The sequence below is a fragment of the Chlamydotis macqueenii genome, chromosome 3 (genome assembly GCF_036417535.1).
Source record: "Chlamydotis macqueenii isolate bChlMac1 chromosome 3, bChlMac1.mat, whole genome shotgun sequence".
Lineage (NCBI taxonomy): Eukaryota > Metazoa > Chordata > Aves > Otidiformes > Otididae > Chlamydotis > Chlamydotis macqueenii.
Window position 1 is genome coordinate 57,760,418 of NC_141558.1, and position 18,177 is coordinate 57,778,594.

Genomic DNA, 18,177 nt, shown 5'->3' on the forward strand with positions numbered 1-18,177 from the left:
TTTCTAAATTACTGTTAATTTTTGCTCTTCCACATTCTATTTTTAGCAGCTATTTATCCTATTTACTTCATTTACAGAGACTGAAATTATCTGTATTAACAGTAGCTACCCTTTCCTGTTTATTCATTTTTTGTGTATATGAAATAATGCTGAGTATGTAAATTGGTGTAGCTGCACATCACTGAAATTTTAAATCCCATTGTTCATCATCAGTGTTGTTTTTATAACTTGAAAATTGCATAATTAATATGCACAGTTCATTTCCTCGAAAGTTGAGTTCTGTTCAGTTAATAAAAAATGTTATGGTTCCTGATTTCTAATCATTAATAATTTGATCTCTCTTTATTCATAAGAAAGGCATTTCAAAAATCCAGAGAAAATTGAGAGTGTACTTTTAGTACAAATCTGTCATTTGTCACAAATGAAATTGTAGGGTGTGGTTTTTTTTGTTTGTTTTCTTCTTTTTGTATTTGTGAGGTGCGTATTTCAAAAATTTGACCCTGTTATTTTTTACTCTTTTTCTTTATTATATAGGCCCTTGAATTTCTGCCATTCAAAGGAAAAGTAAATTTAAAGAATCCAGAACACATCTTCTGGATTTTGGAAGATTATGGAATGGATCCTAATAATGTTCCAGAAGAACCCTTTCATCTGTATTTTGGTAGATGGGTACGTGAGTATGCTTGCTTCAGTTCTTATGGCTTGTATTTTCAGGAAATTGTTCTTCAATTTAAATATAAAAAATTGTATTGAGTTTTAACAGAAGCAGAAAATATAATTGTGGCTGAATCTGTCACTGCACAATATACTGATGCAAGTTTTGAAAGTCCTTATCGTGAGTAGGAGGAAGCAGGTTAATTGAGGAGCCCCCAGCATAAGAAGGACATAGACCAGTTGGAGATGGGCCAGAGGAGGGCCATGAAGATAAGAGGGCTGGAGCACCTTTCCTATGAGGACAGGCTGAGAGAGTTGGGGCTGTTCAGCCTGGAGAAGAGGAGGCTCCGGGGAGACCTGATAGCGGTCTTCCAGTACCTCAAGGGGGCCTACAAGAAAGATGGGGAGAGGCTGTTCAGTAGGGCCTGTTGTGATAGGACAAGGGATAATGGTTTTAAAATAGAGGGGAGTAGATTTAGATTGGGTATTAGGAAAAAAAATTTTACAATGCGAGTTGTAGAACACTGGCACAGGTTGCCCAGAGAGGTGGTGGATGCCCCATCCCTGGAAACGTTCAAGACCAGGTTGGATGAGGCTCTGAGCAACCTGATCTAGTCGAAGATGTTCCTGCTCCTTGCAGGGGGGTTGGACTAGATGACCTTTGAAGGTCCCTTCCAACCCTAACCATTCTGTGATTCTATGATTATCAGAATATCCTGAGGAAATCTGAGCTGGTTTTTATTTCTAGTGAGGTAAAAGTGGCTTCCCGAGGGATATCTTCCAGAATGACACCAGCCACTGATGGCAATGTGTACTTGCAATGTCCTGAGTCAAGGGCAGCTTGAAGGAGGGAGAACCACTGCTGAGGTTGTACAGCTATGGTCAGAGGCTGTACGCAGGGAAGTTAGAGACCCAAGTGATCTGTTAGCACCTGTGAATGTTCATCGTGCCTGTGATTAATGTGAAAGCACCCTGGGTTGTGGCAATACTACAAAACGTTGCAGCTGTTGTCCCATCTGTGCTGGATTCCTGAAGTGTTTAAAAATGAGTCAACCAACCTGAAAAATAGACAAGTGTATTTTGCTTACCCAGTAAGACTGATTTGGCCGGAGCTGGGGAACAGTGTTGGAAGAGTTGAACACGTTTTCTTCCAGACTGCTTTTTTATGCTTTTAACATATTTTGGAAGTCTGATGTAAAACTGTTAGGATTTGGTTTTAGTTTGTTTTTCTAGTAAATTCTGATCTTTCAATGCTATCCTAAATTTAGATTTTGAGCGTGACAGAAAAGCCAGTGAAGATGGAAATTTTCTGTGACCTTAAGCATGTGCATGTACATGCATGTGTTAACATGCATTTCTATTCCTCCTCATTTTGAAACGGTTCTAGTTCTGAATTGCCAGGAATTGTTTTTCTGATACCTAGAATAATAGCAAAGTTGCTTTGATTTTTACTTTTTCAGGAGAATTTTTCCTCTAAATTGTTTGTATGTTTTTGATCTCTGTATTGAAGGGTTTATCTAGGTGTTGAATGAAGATATCTCTTGCTTGGAAAGAAGTCTGCCATATTTTCAGATGGCAGAAAGCAAAGTGATGTGTTATGAAATAGTGTTACATGTTTGTTGGATGGAGTCACTTAAGCAAGTCTGTTAGCCAGTCTGCTTATATCTTGTATCTAAGTCCTGACAATGATTTTAAATATTTCAACAGATTGCAGATGGCCAAAGAGAACTTATCGAGTCCTACAGTGTAAAAAAGAGACACTTTATTGGAAATACCAGCATGGATGCCTGTCTGTCTTTCATTATGGCAAACCATGGGAGAGTAAAACCCAATGATATTGTGTATGATCCGTTTGTTGGAACAGGTATTTTTTTTTTTTTTTCTTTCTACTGGCGAGAAGAACTGGGAGATTGCATTACTGCTAGTACCACACTTTTACCTGGCACAGCGGCTTCTGGTGTTCAACTGAGATTTGAGATGATACCAAAAGCAAAATGGTGATTATAAAATGAATGTTTTTGTTAACTTGAGAAGGATTTGGAGGGAAGGAGACTAACTTCAGAAGATGTAAACAGTTTATTTTACGCTTTTGACAAGTCTGTCTTCACCGTATCATTTTACGTAACATGGCTAAAACACCAGTTCATGCGTGTCACAGACTGCTTAAGATCCAAAGTGACTTAAGAACTGAAATTTGACTAGGGCACTCCCTGCAACCACTTTCAGAGTGTTACAAGGAGAAGAATTTTTGGAGGTGGCTATTTAGAGGAGTGCCGTGGGCACTTTTGGGTAGGTAAGACAATATAGCAATAATTAGGTCACAGGATTCAGTAGTGAGCAGTTCCTTGTACAATCATGTCTTGTCTCCAGGGTAATGTTGTTCACACCATGTATTCACCCCCAGCTGAACTTTTCTCAGTTAAGCCAGGAGAGGGAGCTTTTATTCCACATATTACTGTGTGGCGTAGAAGTACTTTTCACCTCAAGGAAACTCAGCTGCTTTGTAGGTGAAATAGAAGATCTGTTGTGTCAGGTTGTGCCATTTAAGATATACAAGAGCACATACGTACAAGAGCATATTGTGTTATGCTATCTATAGTAGTTTCCTCAAAAGCATAACAAAGGCTGTGTTTCTGACCTGGATTTTACTAAGCTTTTATCAAGATGACCACGTGTGAGGTGCATGCAACTGAAAATACTTACATTAGTGGGAGGATGAAGAGAATTCACTGCCAAAATCACTGCAGAGAGGTTAGGGAGGGAGAAGACAACACTACAGGGTCACTAGTAGGACTAATTCTTATTAGCATGTGACTTTTCTGTACCATGGAAAACAGACCAGGGATATAATATTTTCAGAAACACAGGGCTTCAGTGAACTGTGTGTTTTTGTCTTAAATTTTTGTTCATACGTGACCTGATTTTTTGCATGCATAATAGTGTCTTATGAGACTTCCTTCTCCTTGCACTTGTGTTCCTTGCAGATGGATAGTACTCTTTCAAAGGCTGAGAAAATTCCTCTACTTCATCCCTAAGCAGTTTATTTCATTTCAGTTTCTATAGTTTTGTGTCTTTTTACAAAAATCTGCTGAACCTAAATCACAAAAAATTCTCTGAGCACATTCATTCTCTTGGGACTGAAAACTGAAGAAAAAAAGAAAGGGTAAAGTTAGAGAAATCACCTATAAATTGTGAAGCTGTAGAAATTCAATATAAGTGTTAAGTTCCGTTTCAGTTCAAAAGTGTAACATGCACAAAATTCTCCCCAAATTGCCTAATGATTTTAATGGCTATTTTTTGTGTGTGTGTGGTTTTACTGCACTAGACAGCTGTAATATACAGGTTTGAGATTAAAGGTACGTAGGGGCACTAAAGATACTAGGTCGCACACTATTTGTCAGTAAAGTGTGTTTATGACTAAACAACTAAACAATAGCTTTTGCATCTACTTTTAGTGAGTAAACCCCAGGAATTTCAATAGTCCCTTGAGGTCCTTCAGAGGTTTTCAGGATTGTCAGTGCAACAGTGCCCTGCCGCTGGAATTTTGGCAGGTAGCTCAGAATTGAGGGTGATGCTTTGAGTTTGAGCTGACGGATTTGTAAAGAGTATACATTCAGGATTTGAGGAGTACTTTGAAGAAACTGCAGTTCAGATTTCTTTATTGGTGCAACTTTAATAGCTGACTTGGTTTCTTCCTGTTTCTTGCACTGAAAAGGTAGATAGTACCAAATTAGAATGGCTTTGCAAAATGGTGCTTGCTTGTTGGAAACAGACTTTTTGCTGGATGAGCCAAATCACAAGTCTTGCATGTTAGTGTGAGAGTGGACAATTGGAATTTGTCCTTGGAATGTAAAGTGCTTTTGACCAGGCTGGTTTAGGAGACTTGATTCCCCTTTTTTATAAAGCAGAATTGGAATGGCCATGACTGTTTTTGAATTGTAAAACCTGACTTCCATAAACTATTTAGATATTATTTCCTCAGCGTTGGACAGAAGGAAGCCTGGAGGTTTTGGGAAGAATAAAGTCTTTTACCTGAATACTTTGTACTTCCTCCTAGACAATCTGTTCTCGTTATCTCAGTAAACTTATTGTTTGTCCCTGCTTTCCCATTGCCAATTTGTCATACTGCATAATTGCGAACGACAGGAATTTTTTCTGTGACATCCTGGAAGACAGATAGTGGTATGACCAGACTCCCATCTGTGCTGAAAAGATGGGGGAAATAGCGTATGAAAGAAAGGCATGAAGTTCTGTACCATCATCATTCTGCTAATAGTCATCAGAGGACACGATGATTCTTTGATTAACCCTTTGTATACATCTCTTTGCCATAGTGGGTCGAAGGGCTGGCCGTGTTAGAGTATTTAAGTATTCGCACACCTTCTGTGCGAACACAACTGAACTAGTACCAGCTGAGATCTATTAAAAGCTGTAAGTTCATGTTCTCCTAACTCTTTTTTTTTTCTTTTTTTTTTTTTTTTTTTCCCCTGTGATTAAAAACATTCTTAGATGGGCAAAGTACTTTCTTCTCACTTTTTTTATAGGACTGGGTGGTATGCCATACTTGGGGTCAGGGCTAGCTAAATTTGTCTTGACCCTCTGGAGGTACTACCCATCTGTTCTGAGGGATTGCAGCCGAGAAGGGAAATGGGTGACTCCTCTGGGGTGAGTAACCTTACTTTTCCCTGATCCATTTAACAAGAAAAAGCAGAGGATTTTTTCTTTTTCTTTTTTTTTTTTTTTCCTTTTTTTGTTTCTTTCTCCCTGACCTTCAGTTTTGGTAGAGTTCATTAGCATATGATGTAAGAGTTTTCTAGTGCCCTGAGATGGCACTGTGTACATAGTGTGTGTTAGGGATTTGTTAGTGCTGAGTGGGTGGTGTGGGGCAATGCAGCCACCTGAGATGCTCCTCTCTGTGCTGCCGGTGAATGGGAGAACTGGTGTCTCCTGCGGAGCTAGCTTGTGCATTGTTCCCTGTGCTGGTCAACTTTTTGCCCTGCAGCAATTGTCCCGTTTGCTTTAGCAGGACTGTTTGTACCCATAAGCAGTTGACATCAGTAGAGTGGGGTTCACAGCCTTGTTCTTGGTCACTGTACTGTTTTAAACCATTTTGTGGGCTCCATACGACCTTATTAACAACTCGACAACACAGCTGTTAGGTAGTCTTCTGCTGTCCGTCCTTTTTTTCATTTGTAAGCTGTTAAAGAGATAATGTCACTTGCTCTTTTCTGTGGGCTCTTCAGCCATTGCCCAATTTCAAGAGGAAATCACACATGCATTTCTAGTACTTTTTTTTTTTTTTAATTAGGAAAGCACATCACAATAGTAGTGATCAAAAAATTAGTTTTATTGCAGGATGAGTATGCTAATAAATGCACTGACAAAATAGGTGGCATACTCGCAGAAAAAATGCATCTGTGTATAGCTTTCACACTGCAAAACAATTAGAGAAACTTATTTGATATTACTGTTTATGTTGGAGTTATTTACATTTACAAGGTTCTTGACGATTGCTTCTTATTCAGGGAACAGCCACGTTGTACAACAAGTTTGATTTTTAGACACGGTTAAGGAGACTGAGAACAGACACAGTAGAATTGTCATTTGTTTGGTGATGGTTTTTCAAATAATTTGCTAGCAATTTGAAATTCTGCTGCTTGCAAAGTAGAATTACAAGTTTTGATTCACGAAAGGATTAAAGGATCTTACTGTCTTGAAATGCAGAAAAACCATCTCCAGAGATAAGGAGTGACAGAGATAGGGCATAGCAAGATAAGGAAAATCAGGTACAGTAGAAAAGAGATTTAGTGTTATTATCTCTGATCATAGTTGTATAGTGATTGTAACTGGTTAATGGTTCTAACGCTTTTTTTTTTTTTGTTGTTTTTTTTTGTTTTTTCTTTCTTTTTTATTCTTGGGTCTAGCTTTGGGTCTAGTGTGCTGCTGGTGTAAACTACTGAAGTTCCTGAGCAAAAAAAAATCCTAACACAGGTAACATTTATGACAGCAGTTTATGTTTTTCCCCTTTTCTTCTTTTTATAGGTGGCCTTCTAATCTCCTCAGCACACTTTGGAGCGTATGTGTGTGGTACTGATATAGATTACAACACAATCCATGGATTAGGTATGTTATGTATTTCTAAGGCACTGAAATCTTACTCTGTGAAATTTAAGAATACTGATGATAGTGCATGACACTTAGCGGGTTTTAGAGCAGCATTAATCTTCACAGAATTTATTTCATAGAATGATTTGGGTTGGAAGAGACCTTTAAAGGTCATCTAGTCCAACCCCCTGGCAAGGAGCAGGGACATCTCCAACCAGATCAGGTTGCTCAGAGCCCCGTCCAACCTGACCTTGAAAGTTTCCAGGGATGGGGCATCCACCACGTGTCTGGGCAACCTGTTCCAGTGTTTCACTACCCTCATCATAAAATTTTTTTTCCTTATGTCTAGTCTGAATCTACCCTCTTTTAGTTTAAAACCATTACCCCTTGTCCTGTTGCTACAGGTCCTATTAGAATGTCTGTCCCCATCTTTCTTTCAAGACCTCTTTAAGTACTGGAAGGCTGCAATAAAGTCTCCCTGGAGCTGCCTCTTCTCCAGGCTGAACAACCCCAACTCTCTCAGCCTTTCTTCTTAGGAGAGATGCTCCTGCCCTCTGGTTGTTTTTGTGGCCCTGGAGCCACTCCAACAGGCCCGTGTCTTTCTTACGTTGGGGACTCCAGAGCTGGATGCAGTACTCCAGGTGGGATCTCAGGAGAGCGGAGTAGAGGGGAAGAATTACCTCCCTCAACCTGGGAGGTGAACAGGCTTCTTTTGATGCAGCCCAGGATACAATTGGCTGCCTGGGCTGCGAGTGCACATTGATGGCTCATGTCCAGCTTTGTGCTTATTTTTGTTAACCAATTTTGATGTATCCTAGTTAAGCTATTTTCTTATTTTTTAAGCAGGAAACATTTAATAAAAGGAATAAGGAAAACCAAAACAAAATTCTGAATAATAATTACAATAGGTTTGTGCTTTCTTAGCCTGTGAGGTAGGAAGCTTCTTGTAACCTAACCTAGGAAGTCTAATCCCATTTTTGCTTCTCTGAAAAACTGCAGTGCAAATTATATCTGACTTACTGGACAGGATTGTGATTGATGGATAGTGAGAACATCTTAAAACCAGCATTTTTATAAATGTATTCTGTGACTTCTAGGTAAATGGTGCAGCACAGCTTTTCTCATGTATTTTCATTATTCCTTGCTACTTATGAAGTTTACCACAAATACTTGTGACAGTGAGTATAATAGGGCAGGAGGTAAATTCTGGTTTTGTATGTGACATTTAATTCTTTTCCTTTAAAATAAATGATAAAGTATATGAAAGCTTTTTCTATAAAATAGTTTGTTGTTGAGTATGCTTTTTTTTTTCCGTTCCATGCTGCACCCCACCAGGCAAGGCAAGCAGAAAGAACCAGAAATGGAGAGGGCCAGATGAAAATATCAGAGCTAATCTAAGGCAGTATGGTTTAGAGAAGTATTACCTTGATGCACTAGTTTCTGATTCCTCAAGACCAGTATGGCGAAAAGGGATGCTGTTTGATGCAATCATTACAGATCGTAAGTTTGTTAATGCTTTTTGTTGCATAATAACAATGGCTAGAAGGTTGTTGTCTATGCCTGTGTACATTATTTTAATGTCTTGATGCATGCTCAGATCTGCAGTTTCCATATTACTAAAGGTGAACATTGAGAGCAACACTGTGGAAATTGGATCTACATTTGCCATCTCTGCATTTATTTTAAGGGTAGTTATAAATGTGTAACAAAGCTGTCAGTAGTATTCTTCCATGGAAGAAAGTATTATGTTCACCAGTAGAAATCAATGTGGCTGAAAATTATCCTTCGAAGAAGTCTCATTCGGTAAAGGCATAACTTTACTGATGCGCAGAGACTTCTTATCAGAATGGTCTGTGCTGCTATTAGGACTTGATCTGCAACGCACTGGAGTCTGTCATGCAGCTCTAATGGACTTCTGGGGACTTATGTTAAGTGCTTATTGGAATGCTTCCAAAGAGAAATTTTAATGCATTTCTGATATACTTAACTACTAGAAGCACTAGCAGTTTAAAAGGGTCCTTGGCTTTTTTAGAAACCGACGTACTTAACACCATTTATCATGCATGAGAGGGAGTTGAGCCTAAGGGAATGAATAAAACCTTATTTGACCTTGATACAGCAATTTCTGGTGTCTAGTGTTGGCTCTTATGATGACACATTCATATTAATTAGGAACAGGGAGTGTGAGTTTTGTGGGTTGCCTGCTAATTCTTATTTGACCTGTTTAGCAATAAGACAGTATAGAATATTAATGACTTTGAACTGAGTTTGCAAATTGTGTCACAACTTCTGGGTTTACAAAATGGTGATATTGGTGCTTCCACGATGCTGAAACAAGTCTCACAAAAACAAATGTGTTGAACATGAAATAAGTATGTTCTGCTATTAGAAATGTGCAGAAGTATGAGAAAAAGCGATCTCTGGTGGTTCTTATCTCTCTGTGTGAGAATTACCATTTCTGTAATGTGTTGGCAAGAAAAAATTCATATATTTACAATTTTATTTTGAGAAAGGTTAGCTAAGTGCTGTAGGGGAGATGTTTGCGTCTGTCATACAAAAGAGGATGGAATTATTTGTCACATATTGGATATGTAAGGAATATCTTTTAATGAGGAAAACAGGAAAGCATTGTTCACTGTAGTGTTGTAAATGTCTAGGCTGCTAGAAGCCTCTTACAGCTGAAGGGCTTTCTTTGAAAGAGTTTTAAGATAACCTTTTGGAGCAAGAAACTTTTAATAGATCTTGAAGAAATTACCCTTACCGACTTTTACTTTGTAAAAGTTTTTCTTTTTTTTTTAAACTTTGTATAAGCTGCAGTTTGTGCACTGTTGTGTATGAATATTATAGTTGTATGTCGTTTGGACAGAGGGCGAGTTTCTCATCTGCATTATGTGTTTGCTTTGTATAGCACCGTACGGTATCAGAGAAGCTACTCGCAGAATGGGTTCACAAAAGGAGACAGTGAAGTCGGCTGAAGGAAGGTAGGTAAGCTTTCTGTCTTGTCTGTTGTAGAATATAAATGTCGTAATGCAAGTCTAGTCACAGCTTTAGAATCTTTATTATTTTTTGATTGACTGTCAGCAGTTTAAAAAAATTATAGTAATAATAATTAAAGAAGAAAAGCCCTTTTTGTTCTGTCTGCAAAACTAGCATGTCACTTTCTGAGATCCTCGGTTTTGTTCTCCCTATTTGTCATTTTCATGTGTTCAGATTTCTGAACGGTGGCTCTGAGCCACCGTTACCTTGTGTTTCCTATTCTCGGAAGTCCTCTTCAGTCCCTGCAAGCTGCGAAGTCAGTCTAAAATGGAATACTTCTATTTTACCTTGACCTTCTCTCTTGGATTTCCACTGCTCCTTTCTCTTCAGAGATAACACATGGCTTCTCTACTGCCCAGCCTTCCTTCTCTTCTTTTACTCTAAATTACCCTTAAGAAAGATGCTGTGCCAATAACTATTCCCAACATGCTTGTGATTCTTTGACTTTCACAAGTACTAAAGATGATAGTCTAAAGAGCCAGTAGGGAAATTTGGGAAGTCATATTCCTCATAGTAGAAGTTGTACTCCTGGTTTGTCCTAGATAGTTTTGCAAATCTCAGATAGTGCTATTTGTGATTTAGGTTCTTTTATTTAGTGGTTTTTTTTTTTTTTTTTTTTAATTAAAAATGCAAGTTTTACCTGTGCTTTAATGTTTACATTTGTGTATTTCTTGTTCAGCACAGAAAATCACATCTTGGTTTCATCTAGTTACCATCTAAGTGACATCTTTTTTGACCTATTGAAGTTTGCAGCAGAATATCTGGTGATGGGAGGAAGACTAGTTTATTGGCTGCCAATATACAAGCCTGAGTATGTATTCTTGATTTCTGGTATGTAGTATGTTAGAATGGATGCTACGTTCTCTCTGTGCTTTCTTTTGGGGCATAGTACAGCTTGGAACTTCTATACTGCTAGCACTTAAGAGTAATGCTCAAACTTCATGTTTTAAAACCTCATATGAGGGAAAGCAGATTTTGAAATAAGGTTTTTGGATGGAGATGATTCCTCATTATTACCAAAAAGAAAAAAGTCTTCGCATGTCCTTGGAAATGCATGTCCAGTGGGTTGAGGTTTAAGCTTAGAAAATTAGACTTTCAAGGTGCAGATAGATTTCTAAGGTAGTAGTAGCAAGGCTCTTACTAATATGTGTTTCTACTAGAGTAGCTGATAGAGATGCATGACAAGGTTCTGTAATAGAACATTTTTAGCTCCTTGGGGTTTGGCATTACTAATTTAGCTTTCTTCTGAGAAACCAAAAGTCAAGTGACCGAGAGATGGCAGTGAGAGGCAGGGAGCCTAGGGGAGCAGCCCTGTTAAGGACGAGAGAGGCCAGCAGAGACCACAGGATGCTATCTGCTCGGTAGTGCAGCCTGAGATTACAGCTAGGCTTAAAGGAAAGACATCCATTTACATACTTCAGCATCTCTAAGATAGGGTTTCAAGGGTTGTGGGTTTTTCTTGTTTCTGTTTTTGAGTTCTTTTTTTCCAAAACTTTCACGTTAAAGTGAGGAATTGATGTACAGTAGCTGTTTCTAAGTATTTTCTAGATGTAGAAGTGCTTTGAAGGTAGCTTCTACAATGTCATAGGTTTCCATATACAATCAAACTCTATTGATGTGTAAAGTAGTTGTTGTCCCTGGTTTCACCACGGAAATGGCTTGTGGCAGTCCTACATTTTGTTTTCGCATGCTGTTTTGAAACTTTGTAAATCAAAAGGAGCCATTTCTGTTACATGCTTCTGTAACAGAAAAGTGCACTTAGTAGCTTGCACTTTTTTTTTTAATGATAGAATTGGTATCTTAGGCATTTTTTTCTTGTAAGACTATTCACAAACAAAACACTGAATGCCATTAACAGTATTATAGTTAATTGTTCAAATGACTGTCTATACATGCTTGAACCTGACAGACCATGTGTGGTTGTGAATTCTTAGATTTCCATGTCAATAAACTGTTTAGAATTACTGACTTTATTCTGTTGGTCCATGTACCAGAGCTTTTTGTCTGGTCATTGAACATTGCTAAGAGCATGCTTCCTCAGTGCAGCAGTATTAGGTAACTATGAACTGCACATTCTAGTTCTGCTTTAGTTGCTGTTTTGGAAGGTCAGTTCTCTCTAGTTTGGTTGCCCCTTAAAAAGTAAATTTGTACCTACTGCTATGAATTGACTTTATGCAATAAAGGTTGAAATACTGAAGTTGCTGTATTAGTGCAGAATATTGGTATAGTCACTTTATTTTCAGCTGTAATGATGAACATAGGAACAAACATCAAAGCAAGTATGTGAGGGGAAGATAAGATATTGTCTATAATACGTTGTGCTATCAGATATCCCTTGGCAACACCTGCCATCAGGTTCGCGTGTTATTTGAGATCCGTGTGTATTCCTTAAGATAGAAACAAAACTGGATTAAAATGGATCTCTGAACCCACTGCTACTGTATTTCTTATTTGATAATATTCTGAGTTTTACCTGAAGGAATGTAGAAATGTATGCATTAATGCTAACAGACAAGGCTTTTTAACAAAGTGATAATGATCTCTCCCTCTGCAAGATAGCATCTCACTCCAAAGTTTACTCTTTCAATCTGACATTGAAATCATTGTTGAGTCTGAATTCTTTTAATTCCTTTGCAGTCAGGCTTTTATATGGTTATGAAGAGAAACTTTTAAGGTGGTGTGGCAGAGTGCCTACCTTTGTAAGAGAGAGAGGCAGTTTGGTGGTACTAGATGCATCAAAAGTCTTGTGTAATAGAAAAAACAATTTGATTCTCCTTTGTCAAAAGCATGTTCTGATTTCACCTAGCAGAAGTGGTGACTTGATTTCACATATGAGAAGTGACTGAAATGTTGTTTTGTGATCTGGAAGTTTTGTAACAATTGCAGAGAGGCAGTCCTGTTTGGATTTTCTTCCTGTTTACAAGTCTGTGTTTGGTATTGTCTTACTTGTTTAACAGTATTATCTTTAAGAAATGTCAAGGTTTCCATCAGCACCTAGATGGATCCTGTTCTGAGTTGTGTTGGATTTGACTTCTCTTTCTCACAGAACAATACTTTTACTTTGTGAAGTACATTCAGAAAATCCACTTCTTCACAGGAAAAATATAAAGCTCCTCCTTTGTATCTTTCAAATTCAAATGACCACGTGTGAAAATTGTTTAGTTCTGCTTTTTAATGTCTGACTTCTGTTGACCCCCAAGCATTGGGGAATCATGAGAGCAAGCATCTTCTATGAAATGATAGTCACTGACGGTACCATATACCATTTTCTGTATTGTGCTGTAGTAACTATTACAGGAAGGCTTATTACAAAAACTTAAGATTAAATGACTGATCTATATTTCGATATATAGAAAGGATATCTCATGCCATATTTATCTCGGTAACTAGTTCAATATTTCTTGCTCCTCTAGTTCCATGCAAAGCTCTTAAATCCTTAAATTCCTCTTTCAGTGTTTGTAGAAATAGCAGGATTGAAAGCAGTCTAGAGAGCTGTTTCTATAAAGTATACTTACGAGATGGGGACGCTGAAAACACTGTAACTGCTTGCTTCTATAGGCAGGGTTTAACTGCAAGCCAATGTTGCTACCATCTGATGTTAAAAGATAATGGATTTTTTTTAATTATGTGATACATTTCTAACACCAAATTCTGAAGTCCAGGAATGTCACTAAGAGCTGATTTAATACCATTTGGAATTGAATTATAATGCTCTCCTTTTAGGGAGTCAGAGTTAAGTCTCTTGTTCCTGCAACTTTTTATGTGTTGACTGTGGAATACATTTTTAAAACCACAGCTCCTGATTGGATAAGTTATTACTCCTGATTGGCTGAGATATTTTCTACTTGAAATGATAGAGGCAGGCCTGTGTGCATACATCATGTAAATAAATGTAGAAAATGTGTGTGGAGGTCTCTTTACTGTGAGATTTTAATTTATTCTACACATGTCACAAGATGCTTGGAATATATGATGTAAAAACTCTCGTGCACCAATACCTGAATTTAATCAGATTAAAATGCATAGGGACTTCCTAGTGTAAGCCATTTTGTGAAGAATCAGTATGAATTTTGTTTCAGCTGCAGGTATTCCAGTTCATGAGCTTATAGCTGTATGAATGTTTATTTCTTCCAGATATACAGAAGAGATCATTCCACGCCACCCATGCCTGAAACTTATTAGCAACTGTGAGCAGATGCTTTCCAGCCACACATCAAGGCGCCTGATAACCATGGAAAAGGTGAAAGAGTTCAAGGTAAGCTTGAATTCTTGATTATATTAAGTAAAATAGTAGCTATTGCATTCATGAAAAGTTTGTGCTACTCAGTATATCTATCACACTTGAGTTTTTTAAACTTTTTAAGCTTTTGTGAAACTGCCACAAATTTTTAAAAATAAGTTGGGTAGTGATTCAAGGGACTGTTCTTGTTTTGGTCTTTTCCTTTTTGTCTTCATTTTTTGATAAGACTTTTCATCCTGAGCAAGCCACTTAATAGTGTGAAAGAGATCTTTGAACTTACGGTTTCTTGTGAAAGTTGCTTATGCTTTTCTTGGAAAACTGATCTCTGTGAATCCCATCCACAGAGAAGCCTAGATGCCTAAATTCCAGTTGATTCCAAAGTGTAATTTGGTGCCCAGGTGAATACTGAATGCCTTTGGTGGGTCTGGTAGTACAGGTAAATGGTATTCAATTCTGGTCCTTCATTTTTAGAGTGGTACTTTTTTAGCTTTTGGAAAGAATACGTAACTTTGACATAAGGACAGTGAGGCACATCGGAGTTTGTTTTTGTTTTGGAACATGCAAAGTGCCTCTCCTGAGGCATTGAGACCAGGGAATATTGCATTCAGGTCTCCTTTCTGTTCTTGCTTCTTCTCTCACCTAATGCTGTTAAAAGAGATGCTAAATGAAGGTGAAGCAAATTCTTAATGAAAACACACACAAACAGTGAGCAAGTGGTTTTAGTACATTCTTTGTCAGTTGGAAGAGCTATTTTAAATGACAGGAGATACAGTCAGACTGCTGTGTCTGCATGGTGTTTGCACTAATAACACTGCAGGGTTTCAGTACTGCCTTCATAATGCTCATGATGACTGAGATTCCCAAGCAACATCTGAAATTTTTTAAAACACTTTATGTGGAGTTCAGAGCCAGAGCTGCCAATTTCACTAGTAGCAAACTAAGAGGGTAAATTGTGAAAGTTTTTGACGTTTATGTTTCATGGTGTTCATAGAGGTTTTCTGCAGGAGTTTTATTATTGCCAGCACTGTAGGATAACATGTTCTGATTTTTAAAAAAATATCCACCCTTCTGTGCATAGACTTTCATCATGTGTTATTCTTGTTTTGTGCATCATCTGTTCTTTAGTACATGCTTTGACAGGTTAATGTCTGGAAATGCTTAGCTCTGATCACCTGAGTCCAGTTGGGAGGCTTACTGCTTAGATAAAACTGTGCAGGTGCTTACACTCAGGACTCCAGATGTCTTTTAGATAGTTTAAAGATACCAGAATCCATGTACTGTTTCTGATGAAGCTAAACTTGTCCAAATAACAAAATACATATTGACTCCTTAGCTAGTGCCTGCTTGGTTTAGGGTCTTATTGTTTGTTGTCTTACTATCTAGGATTTCTCCACCACAGTGTCCCTTACCAGGGGCGTCTTTCCTGTCTTAATATCTTGAACAACCTTTGAAGCTGTGGCCATTTTTCTTTTTCCCAAATTAAAGAGTGAATTTATATGAATATACAAGCATTTACATTTCCAGACAGTTCCTGTCTGCTTTAGTAAACTGGTTTGTAACAGGCACTCACAAATGCCTTTTAATTCAGCTTAGCATAGTACTCGTAAGTGGCTAGGAAGTTTTACAGATCATATAGTGTCATTATGTCCTTCAATTTCCCCAGTGTTTGCCACCAATAACGAATTGCAGATTTTACAGCAAGTTCAATTTCACAATTAACACTCTAAACTCGTAACTGGAGGTGAATCCAATAAATTACTGAATGTGAAATTGGTGGTGCCATTTGATTGTCCTTGTACTATAAAGGAGACCAAAGTGAATGTAAAAAATTATATGTCTAGTTGAAGTATTGATCTACCATAGTTAATCCTAAGCATGAAGGTCATAAATGTTGGATTAAAAACATCACAAAAGGTGGTATATGACTCGCTGTCTTGTAAGCATCCAGTCTGTTCTATTTAAGTTTACGATGAAGTCATGCCAACTGGAAAAGATTCTTACAGAACACAGTGTTGATATGAATAGACTTCTCCAGCATGTGCACAATATGAACAGAAGAGTTGTTGGTTTTTTAACATTTAAGGCTTTTTTTGGAAAGCCATGGTGGCCGTTAGTAACTCCCCTCCTCCACAGTCTTAAATTAAAGTGATAATAATAAAAGTGAATTAAGGCAGTCATTATAGAAGGCAGCTAGTGACTTCTGGTCTTCTAAAACTCTGAAGGCAGAAGAATTAGAGAAGTTAAGAACAGGAGTATGGAACAGAAGAGGAACAAAACAGAAGTGATACAAGGTGAGAGCTTACTAGCCTAATGTATTACTTTTTTTCTATGGACATTAGTGTCTCTGTTAAGTGGATATGGATGTCCCCAATATTTTTCTAAACCTGAAGTAAAACTCTTCTATGGTGGGCAAGACTGTGTGTGAGTCTACTCTCTGAACTGTGAAGAGAGGTTTATTTTAAGCAATAAAAATACAAGTCCAGCGCTCTAGAGACTGTGGGCGTTCAGATTTAAGAACTGAAATACAGTGGTAGTGGAAGAATGACAAGCTGTTGGCCGAGTAGATTCATGTTATGATGTCTGTTGACTGTAATCTGATAGGAATCCAGTCTTCTCCTTTAGGTCAGAGGAGGTTTGAACCAATTCTTCCAGCTTGAATCAAGTGAAAATGTGCCTTCCATTGTGCCAGTGTATTTTTCAAAAGCCTTACATAACTATATTTTTTTAAGTCTGAAAGGTCTCAGTCTGTGTTGTCTATATCTGAATTGTCATCTTTTTTTTTATTTAAATGTCAAATAACTGATAAGTGGTTGGACAGCAGAAAAACTGTAGTATAAAAACTAACACCATTATTACCACAAGGGTTCTTAGGAATCTATATCTGGTGATCAACCAACTGTTTTCAGAAGAGGTGGACTTACTAACAGTGTTTAACCGTAGGGTTGTTTGGTGTTCCCTTTCTTTACAACAGTATATCTAGCTTCCTGTTTTCTGAGGCTTGTTGATTTCCCCGTGATCAATAATTTCAGCTATTGCCAGATTACTTGTTTCATTGCTCTGCTGGCTGTCTTACAGAAATGTATGGGATCTGTTTGGCTGGTAAATGCTACCTAGTTCTGGAGTTCCTAATCAGGACTTCTTAGAAAAAAGATGGGAGGAGAGAGAAATCTGTAATTGACAAGAGCTAAGAGGGACACCTAGAAATTTGGTAGCAAGATGAAAAAGAAAACTGGACTGAAAGACTAACTCTGAGCATATGACTGCCCGTGAAAGGACTCTGGAGCATCAGGCATACAAATCCACCACGCTGAATGGATCCAGCATTTCCATGTCACACAGTCACTCCAGAACCATTACTGGTGTAGATTTTTCCTACTGAATTTAGCAGTGTCTCTTCCTGGATATGACCCCATTGTCCCTGATTTGGAAACTGCTCGGTTTTGTTTATAGCTGTCTAATATTAGTACAAGTGGTTTCTATAGCTACTGTCCAGCACCAGACATGGAGTGGTAGGAAGCTGTGATAAGGCTAGGAAGATTTTTTTTTTTTTTTTTTGTAAACAAAAACTGAATGTGGGTAATTATCCTGTGGCTGAACTGACGCATGCTAGATTCATAAAAACCTTTAGAATTTCACTTAGTGTTTGCTAAGATTTAAAGAAAACCAAAGCTTTCTTGTTATCTTTAAGCTTCCTTCTCTTTCTTCCACCTCTTTCATTATTTATTGGAGATCTGTAACACCTTTTTTACTATTGTCTTTAGAACAAGTAAGTGTTAAGTTGAAAACTCAAAATAGCTAAAAGCAATTTGGTAGCATGCGCTTTGACAAGAGCTTTGTTGGTTGTAGGTTGTCACAGAAGTCATCGCAAAACACTCCAGAGGAAAAGTTTTATGTGATAACTGGTTTTTGCAATTAGGCTGCTGTTTTGAGAGCTTAAATTATTGAAAGTGAGAACCAAATATGATGATAAAGAATGACCAGGATTAAAGAACATCTTCAGTTCTGACTTTTACCAGTAAAGGAAGAAGTTTTTGTCATTTTGGTACTGCTGGCAGACTGGGGAAAGAGATGACTTAGTGCCATGTAGGTTGATCGTTGCTGATCAGTCTTGGAAGTGTCTTCTTGGGAAGTCTCACTGTTTT

The 18,177-nt window shown here is 37.9% G+C and overlaps 1 protein-coding gene across 4 annotated transcripts in view; it reads left to right on the forward strand.

The window, feature by feature from the left end:
• TRMT11 (tRNA methyltransferase 11) overlaps nucleotides 1–18,177 on the forward strand; it is a 28,518-nt gene that overhangs the window by 6,451 nt on the left and 3,890 nt on the right. For 2 of the 4 annotated variants that reach the window (XM_086744584.1, XM_086744586.1), the window contains 7 exons: nucleotides 535–669; nucleotides 2,362–2,518; nucleotides 6,697–6,777; nucleotides 8,095–8,259; nucleotides 9,668–9,740; nucleotides 10,475–10,606; nucleotides 13,930–14,050. In XM_086744584.1, coding sequence (XP_086600710.1) covers nucleotides 535–669; nucleotides 2,362–2,518; nucleotides 6,697–6,777; nucleotides 8,095–8,259; nucleotides 9,668–9,740; nucleotides 10,475–10,606; nucleotides 13,930–14,050 — 864 coding nt within the window. Of the gene's footprint in view, nucleotides 1–534; nucleotides 670–2,361; nucleotides 2,519–6,696; nucleotides 6,778–8,094; nucleotides 8,260–9,667; nucleotides 9,741–10,474; nucleotides 10,627–13,929; nucleotides 14,051–18,177 lie in introns of all 4 variants that reach the window. The other 2 variants (XR_015258128.1, XM_086744585.1) reach the window with 2 other exon arrangements.